Genomic DNA, 8,987 nt, shown 5'->3' with positions numbered 1-8,987 from the left:
TTATTAAGCGTGCCAGTTCAACGTAACAGCTTGAATTGTACTAACACATTACACATGCTCAACCGACGCGAACTACCTTGTGCTATTTCTTTATCCAAGACTCAAGAATTGACCGCAACATATATGAATCCTTAATTAGGCCAAACAATTTGCACGTTCCTCCCGATCGATCTGCACTGCATGTGCGTGTAACTTTTAAGCCATGACCCCTAAAACCATCATCATCCCACAACATATATATATATATCACCCAAATCGAGCTTAAGACCACACAACAAGCCTAGCTAGCTCCACTAGACTGTCGATACAAATTAGCTAGGAGACAATCAATGGCTACTCCAGTTACATTCCGAGATGCCCTATTCGCGGTGCTGCCAGTTCTGGCACTTGTTGTATGCCCCGTTTCCTGCTATGGGAATCCGAGGTCCACGTCTCTCCGGAACCACACTAGCAGCCGGTACACCACCTCAACGCCAGCCAGAGCCGCCGGCGGATGGTCCTCGGGCGGCGCGACGTGGTACGGGAGCCCTTACGGCGCCGGCAGCGACGGTAGGTTTGTACTCATCCGCTTAAAATATAATTCGTTATATATTCATTAAGTAACATTTGAATATAGTTTGTATGTGAACAGAAAAAAGTAGACTAAAAGAACTATATTGGTGGACTGAGGTTATATTGGTCAACATCATGTGATGCAGTGATGAAGCGTAGCAGTAGTGGACTAGAAGAGATCATATATTCATATTCAAGAAGTCCCTTTGTTTTTTTATTTGACGTTTCCTAATGTAAAAACTTGCACTATATATCCAATGCAACGTCAAATAAAAATAAATGGAGGTAGTATGATCCTGCAACTCTAATGACGATGTTGATGGTCAGCTCGTTTCTGCATGCACAGGCGGTGCGTGCGGCTATCAAGGTACCGTCAGCCAGCGCCCGTTCTCGTCGATGATAGCCGCCGGCGGTCCTTCCCTTTTCAAGAACGGCAATGGCTGCGGCGCATGCTATCAGGTTACTACTTGTGACTTGCCAAGTGCTGTGTGGTGTGTACTCTCTCCTACGTACATTCGTCTTCTAACCACTGATACAAGTGTTGTCTGTGCTGCTGTACGAACACAATACGAAGATCAAGTGCACCGGCAACAAAGCCTGCTCCGGGTGGCCGGTGACTGTCACTATCACCGACTCCTGCCCCGGTGGGGTCTGCCTCGCCCAGGCGGCGCACTTTGACATGAGCGGCACGGCCTTCGGCGCCATGGCCAACCGCGGCATGGCCGACCGCCTCCGCGCCGCCGGAACCCTCAAGATCCAATACAAGAGGTGTGCTAGCTACTGCGTCTGAACTAGCTCGCCGTTCAATTCTAGTGAAATTATTGCTGCGCGCGCGCGCGCGCTTGTGACGAACGGCGAAGCTAGGATTTGCCTTTAATTTATCCTCGCGTGCAGGGTGCCGTGCAACTACAATGGCATGGGAATCGCCTTCAAGGTGGACCGGGGCTCAAACCCGTTCTACCTCGCCGTGCTCATCCAGTACCAGAACGGCGACGGGGACCTCGCCGCGGTGCACATCATGCAGCAGGGCCAGGGCGGCGCGTGGACGCCGATGCAGCACTCGTGGGGCGCCATGTGGCGCGCCAACACCGGCAAGCCGCTGCGCGCCCCGTTCTCGGCCCGACTCGTCTCGGGCTCCGGCAAGGTGCTCGTCGTCGGGAACGCGATCCCCGCCGGTTGGCGCGCGGGTATGACGTACTGGTCCAAGCTGAACTACGCCACCTAAGCCATTATTTGTGTAGAGTGATTAGGCCAATGCTGCGGCAATTTTCAAAAGTATGTATAATTCCGGACGCTAGTTCCGTGTAATAGCCAGTATGTATAAGGGTTTTTTAAATTCGTGTCCTCAATTTTGTTGGTGTGCTCACCTATAATGTATGGCCATTCGCACTTTCTTAGTCGTTGGTGCAGTGTCGTCTTCAATTCTTTGATAACAAGTGCAGCTCGGCGCGGTAGGGCTCTTGGAAAACATCAAGCAGCATCTATAATTCTCACCACATAAGGTCTTGTTTGGTTAATCCCGTTACCTATGGATTGGATAAGATTGGAAAAATTTTAAAAAAAGTTTGACTTGTTTGAGATTTAAACTCATTCAATCCCACTTAATCCACATGTATTTAGAGCTAATCGAACAAGCCCTAAACAGAGCAAATCAATGTCGGCCACCATAATTTACGTCGGTTAAACCAAAGGCGACATAAATAGTTTATGGTTTTTTTAAAGTGATGCTCTTGGTTGTGGTGGTTTTCTCAGTCACTACCGTAATTTGGCTCTTTGCCTAGTACCAAATATTTTGACGAGTGTTTTTTCGGGCAATCAGCAAAGAAGCTCTTTACCGAGTGCCATGCAAAAAACCCCCGGTTAAAATAAAACACACGACGAAGAAGCTCTTTGCCGAGTGTTTTATTTTTGATACTCGGCAAAGAGCTTCTTTGCCGAGTGTCAAGAGTGTCAAAAATATAACACTCGACAAAGAGCTCTTTGCCGAGTCCTTTTTTTCAACACTAGGCAAAGTCAATTTAAAAATGATATTTTAAAACAGTAAATTAATTCAAATGAAAAGGTTTCAACTACAAATTTATATAACTCATCATGATGTACAATTTATATTTTAAACATTTCTTCATATGACAAAATAAAAATAAATTTGTTCATAAAACCTATATCTCTTTCGTAGTTTGTGAAACTATGAGAGAGATGTATAAGATTTGTGTATATTGTTAGAATCATCATGTGAGATTAACAAATGACCAAACAACCAAAATAAACTTGGTAGATCTTGAGAAGTTATAGAATTTTGTAGCTGGCAACTTTTTCATTTGAAGCCATCTTATCAACGAAACCTATGTCTGAATTTAAAAAATTTAAATTTTGAATTTTGAAAACGACCTCGAAAGAAAAAAACCACCAACATGAAAGTTGTAGTTATGAAACTTTGTAGTTGACAATATTTTGATTTGAAATCACTTGTCATGCAAAACTATGTTTGAATTTTAAAATTTGAATTTTTCAAACTACCTCAGATGGAAAAATCACCAGAATAAAAGTTCTAGGTCTTGAAATGTAATGAAACTTTGTAATTGACAATTTTTTGATTTGAAATCATCTCACCATTTACAAAACATGTAGATTTGATCAAAATAATAGTGAAAAATGATAGAGCGATGACTATGGTAATAGGTAGTGGTTTGAGAGTTGTTCCTATAATTTTAAAAAAATGTTTTGCTATTTTTTGGGTTTTTTTCAATTCTTAATTTGCCGAGTTCTTTTCTTTGCCGACTGTTTTTCAACACTCCGCAAAGTCTTTGCCGAGAGCCTGAAAAAAGTACTCGATAAAGAACCCTTTGCCGATAAAATGTAACACTCGGCAAAGGCTTTGCCGAGTATAAAATGACCTTTGCGAGTGTCTTAGATACTCGGCAAACCGGTAGTGAGTGTTATCCTTAGTTGTGTTTTTTTCTCAAGCAAAACCGAGCAAAAATCGTAACTAATGGTAAAAATAAGGAAAGCGATAAAACTAAGAATGAAGCTACTATTTAGGACTTGTTTGGAAACTCTATTTTTCCATTGTATTTCTATTTTTCCAAAAGGAAAATAAACTATTTTTTTTCTAATTTTTCATTGGCAAAATAAAAACTATTGGGAAAATGGGGTTCTCAAACTAGCCCTTATGGATGCTTATCTCTGTTACATAAATGTCTCTGATTTATATATGCTTTTCGTGGCAAACCGTTTAAAAAATGTTAATTTGACACAACTTTGATCCTTTTCTCTTATCTATCTCCGCTCTATACTATTATAAAGCATCAATTTTATGGTTAAACGGTTTCACGGTTGTAAACTTTCGAAACCTCATCCCTCAATTTTGCCTCAATCAATCTACAGACCTCCCACCTCTGCGACGCACAAGCCCTTGCAATTTAAAAAAAACACAATTTTACCTGAAATAAAAGTACAAAAACAAGTATATCTCTGATTTATATATGCTTTTCGCGCAAGCCGTTTAAAAAAAAATGTTTGACACAACTTAGACCATTTTCTCTTCTCTATATCTATCTCTACTATTATAAAGCACAATTTTAATGTTCCAACTTTCGAAACGGTCCTCCCACGTCCCCGAGACACAAGCCCTTGCAATTTAAAAAACCACAATTCTACCTGAAATAAAAGTAAAAAAATGAGCGTTGTGGTTGTTGTGGTGCTAGAGTTTGAACTTGTGCCTTCCACCCTCGTCCTGTGCTTGATATCTAACCATTAGAACTTACAACTATTTATGTTAAATAAAGAATAGATATTATAAATATGCTAAATATAAAACCCGTAAACCGACTAGTCTAGAGCAAATTAGAGTCGAAGCAAACAAATTGATGAGGATAAGAGCCCATGTCCTCCATCTCGCGCCTTGCATGGGCGGCCTTAACATGGTCTCAAATTAGAATTCCGCTCTTAACCAAGGAAACAAATTGACGAGTCGGACTACGACTCGGCTCGTTGACATACCGAGCTCGGCTCGGCTCAATCACTCAATGAGCTTAAATAGGAGGCTCGGCTTGGTTTGAAGTTGGCTTGAGAGCCGGCTCAGCTCGTGAGCTAAACCTTGATAAATAATATTGTATTATATAGTGGTTTAATAATATATAAATGTGAAAACTATAATCATCATTCAACATTATAAATAAAATTATTTATTATCCATTATTATTGTATAGTCTGATTAAGTTGGCACAGCTCGCGAGTCAGGACAAGGTGACTCGACTTGGTGAAGCAGCAAGCTCGAAAATAAGACTCGGCTAGACTCGCTCGAGACTCACGAGTTTCGAGTTTTTTTATCCAGACCTAATTGACGAGGATAAGATCCCATGTCCTCCATGACTCTATCTCAAGCCTTAGATGGGCCTTAACTCGGCCTCAAATTAGAATTCCCGTCTGGAGTGTCCATGCGTTTATTGACTTGAGCACAGTACTGCAAGCCACCTCCACACATGGTGCCTATTTAGACGTACTGGGCCAGTGCCTAGACGCACGTTCGCGCTCGCCGAATTCTCGCGGAGTGGATGAGGTCGCGCGGCTGGGAGGCAAGCTTGCTAGGATCGCGGCGGCACTCTGCCGGCTTCTCGCCGCAGCGTGACGGGCTGCCGTGCGTGCGACTGTATCGGAGTCGGAGGAGAGGTCGTGACTTGGTGAGCAGTTGATTGGGGGACGGCGAGCGAGATTTGTGGCGGTCCCCTGACGACGGATACGCTCGATCGCGCGCGGATAATCTGGGGAGGCGGCGGAGACTAGTTGACCGTTAAGGCGAACCGTCTCGGGATCGGGATTCACAAGGCGTGTGCCCGGCCGCCGCCAACTGAAATAACGGTCATTCCGACAGTGAAGTTAACCGGTGCGCTCAGATACGGATCACCTCAAGCCCAGCTGCTGATGGCAAGTGGCCTGGTCGTTTTAACTTGCTAGTGTACTCCAATACGGCCGGATAGACACAAAAGCCCTTCGATGGATTCAGCATTTCTGCCTAAGCTGAAAATCCACCTGCGATGAATAATGCGATAATGAGGGTTAGTTTGAAAACCCCATTTTCTCAAAAGTTTTCATTTTTCAAGGGAAACTAGTTTATTTTTTCTTAGAAAAATAGAAATTCCTTAAAAAATAGAGTTTTTCTTAGAAAATGAAGTTTACAAACTAGCCGAAAGGTACTAACTTTCATTCATATGCACAATGCCCTGCGACTTCCAAGTTCCACCACGCAGCTCTTCACCTAGATGTCTACTAGATCTACGTACCCTACCCGGGAAGGCGGAGTGCGAATTGCCATGCCTCCAATCAGAGATCAAGGATTGGACAAGTGAGCTGCACACAAAAGGACCGGACCGGACCGGCCTAATAGTTGTACTAGCTCTCTAGCTAGCTAGGGCAGTTATACTAAGTGGTTTGTTAATCACAGTTATCTGCCATCATCATGTTGACCCTAGCCATGTGCAGGCACGCGATGAACAATCCAACAGAGGAAGCAACCAGAGTGAGATCTGTTTCCCTGCATGCATTAGACACCATATATTGGCTGCCTATAAATAGGCCAGCAGAGAACCAAAGCTAGCAGCAACTCACAAATCTCACATCTACTTGCGCCCCTTCTCCCAATTCATCCTAGCAGCAAGCATATATTGAGCCACTTGAGTACTGTAACAACAGCTCTATATGGCTTGCAAGCCTCAGCTCCTGTTCTTCACCGCGATCGCGGCTCTAGCCTCGATCATCCATCCTTGTGCATCCGTCGAGTTTCACCGCAAGCTATCCAGCTGGTCCGACGGCGGCGCAACGTGGTACGGCGCCGCCACTGGGGCTGGAAGTGATGGTATGTATATATGCATGCATGTCTAGCTAATGGCAACATACATACATTAATTATTTTATTATTTGGCCAAACTCATCATATATATGCCTCGTGTAGTCGTGTGCCAAAGATCGTATTCTTCGTTCATTTCTCAACGGCCTGCTGATATATACACGCACGTCGTAGGTGGCGCATGCGGGTACCGAGGTGCCGTCGACCAGGCGCCGTTCTCGTCCATGATCGCCGCGGGGAGCCCTTCCATCTACAACTCCGGCAAGGGCTGCGGCTCTTGCTTCCAGGTGCGTACGTGTGCACACTCTATCGATCAGTACCTGCTGCTGGCTGACGCATAAGACTCGAACGTCGAAGAACTAACGTGTTGGGATTGGGAATCAACCTTAACTTGACGCATGCATGCAGGTTAAGTGCACCGGTAACGATGCGTGCTCCGGCGACCCCGTGACCGTCGTCATCACTGACGAATGCCCTGGCGGTGCGTGCCTCAGCGAGCCGTCCCACTTCGACATGAGCGGGACGGCATTCGGCGCCATGGCGAAGCCCGGCCAGGCCGACAAGCTGCGCGGCGCCGGCGTCCTCCAAATCCAGTACACCCGGTACATACGTAGGAACGAATTCGATCATTCATGCAGAGAAATTATCTAGCTATACTTTTGTATTCCTCCGATCCTATTGGTCGTTGACAAAGCTCGTGATGTTCATGTATGTACATACGTACGGTACAGCGTGCAGTGCAACTGGCCTGGCGTGCAGCTAACCTTCGTGGTCGACGCCGGCTCCAACCCGGAGTACTTCGCCGTGCTCGTTAAGTACGTGAACGGCGACGGCGACCTCTCCGCCGTCGACCTCATGCAGACCGGGGCTGGGGCATCGTGGGCGTCCATGCAGCCCTCGTGGGGCGCCGTCTGGAAGTTCAGCGCCGGGTCGCCATTGCTGGCGCCCTTGTCCATCCGCCTGACGTCCAGCTCCGGCAAGCAGCTCGTCGCCAGCAATGTCATTCCCGCGGGGTGGACGCCCGGCGCCACCTACCAGTCTTCTGTCAACTACTAAAACCACAACTACATGCATTCTGCAAGTATATATGCATTATGCATGCATATTTACTGTATAAGTAAGTCGTCGCGTGTGTCATAGCTGCCTATATGTACTGTTTGTGTGTCTGGACTCTCGCTAGTCACAACGGTGGTGCGGTAGTGTAGCTCACTACTGCAAAAGAGCAATAAGGGCAAGAGGCAGAGCAGGAGGAGGCGCAGATAGGCGAGTATGGGTCTCCCCTCTTCGCCGCTAGTCAATGCCTATATATGCATGCTATACTGAGATGTGTGTTAATAATGCTGTGTATCAGTGACAGCAGCTTGGTGTTACCGTATAATTAATGTACTGATTGTTGAATGATGGTTGCTTAATGCATAATATGATACTATACCTCATGATTCATGGTGTATCGCTTTTCATTAAGGTATATGACTGGAGAACTTGTGCTACATTCTGTTGGCACCGATCTGGGCAACATCAATTACTAGGGGTGTTCGCCAATGAAGATATTTTTATCTTTGTTTTTATCGGTCGCACATGGCCGAACTAAGACTTTTTTGCTCGTCGGCTCTAATATGGTGACAGGGACAGGGACAGGTGGCATGTCAATCTTCACCTCATTTTGAAATCTCAACCGACCTTCGTTTATTGTATTTGCCGACAGAAAACACCACAATCATTAGTGTTATGAAGAAAGGAGTCATGCCATTTACAATATGCACACCCTTCCAATTCTTTAACCGGAAGAATTATATGTGACAATTTAATATTATCATGCTTAAATAACTCATCAAATATTTTATCACACTTAGCAATATTAAATGTGAACTTAACTTTGTTCATCTGTGTCGAGTGCGGGTGAGAGCGAACAGAAGATTTGGCCTTAGCGGGTCAAACAAGCTCAGCGACAGGTGACTTTTTTCTCTTGGGGCTTGGGTGGCCGACTATCTTTATGTCGGCCTTCCGCACTAGGCGGATCACAGGTGAGTTCTATTGCTTCGAACGGTTCGACCTATGATGTTGGATGGTCTGCGAGTGGACCGTACGGTCCGGTACTATTCCCGAACTATTCGACCGTGTTGGGCAACGCCTGTGATCCTTGTGATGGGCTCTGTGTGACTCCGGACTGTCCGGTGTGGTGTGCCAGACGGTCTGACGGAGGGCTGGACGGTCCGAGATCATGTGCGAACGGTCTGGCCGTGCTCAGAGTCGACCCACCATTTAGCAAAGATGGTAGTGACAATCGTCCTGTATATGAGTCCATCGACATACCAGAATATGGGAGATAAACCTATTTGTTGCCGATGTGTTTGGTGCAATTGTTTCGGTGCCTATTTTATGTGATAAAAAATAATAGGCACGTGAGTTTTTTCTAATGCATGCGCCATCTTCTCTATATCCTCCATGATACTTTTAATCCGATTATCAATAGAAATTTTAATAGATGGAATATCATCGGCTAACCTAGCATCACATAGTGTGGGGAGCTGCTGCAGCATGGCCGACATATAATCGACGTTCATTTTCCTATCCCAGATGACCTTCTGGTGGC

The 8,987-nt window shown here is 45.3% G+C and overlaps 2 protein-coding genes across 2 annotated transcripts; both read left to right on the top strand.

Annotated features, from left to right (window-relative positions):
* Positions 1-265: 265 nt before the first annotated feature.
* On the top strand, positions 266-1,949 carry LOC103642905 (expansin-B5). The gene is made up of 4 exons (XM_008666064.3): positions 266-549; positions 899-1,011; positions 1,127-1,320; positions 1,447-1,949. Exons 1-4 carry the CDS (start codon positions 330-332, stop codon positions 1,775-1,777), a joined length of 858 nt encoding a protein of 285 aa, XP_008664286.1. The 5' UTR covers positions 266-329; the 3' UTR covers positions 1,778-1,949.
* Positions 1,950-6,144: 4,195 nt separating this feature from the next.
* LOC103641999 (expansin-B18) lies at positions 6,145-7,830 on the top strand. Its single transcript, XM_008665308.3, has 4 exons — positions 6,145-6,403; positions 6,569-6,681; positions 6,803-6,996; positions 7,126-7,830. Exons 1-4 carry the CDS (start codon positions 6,247-6,249, stop codon positions 7,448-7,450), a joined length of 789 nt encoding a protein of 262 aa, XP_008663530.1. The 5' UTR covers positions 6,145-6,246; the 3' UTR covers positions 7,451-7,830.
* The last annotated feature ends 1,157 nt before the right edge of the window (positions 7,831-8,987 follow it).

Source organism: Zea mays, chromosome 10 (genome assembly GCF_902167145.1).
Source record: "Zea mays cultivar B73 chromosome 10, Zm-B73-REFERENCE-NAM-5.0, whole genome shotgun sequence".
NCBI lineage: Eukaryota > Viridiplantae > Streptophyta > Magnoliopsida > Poales > Poaceae > Zea > Zea mays.
This window is presented reverse-complemented; position numbering and strand designations above follow the sequence as displayed.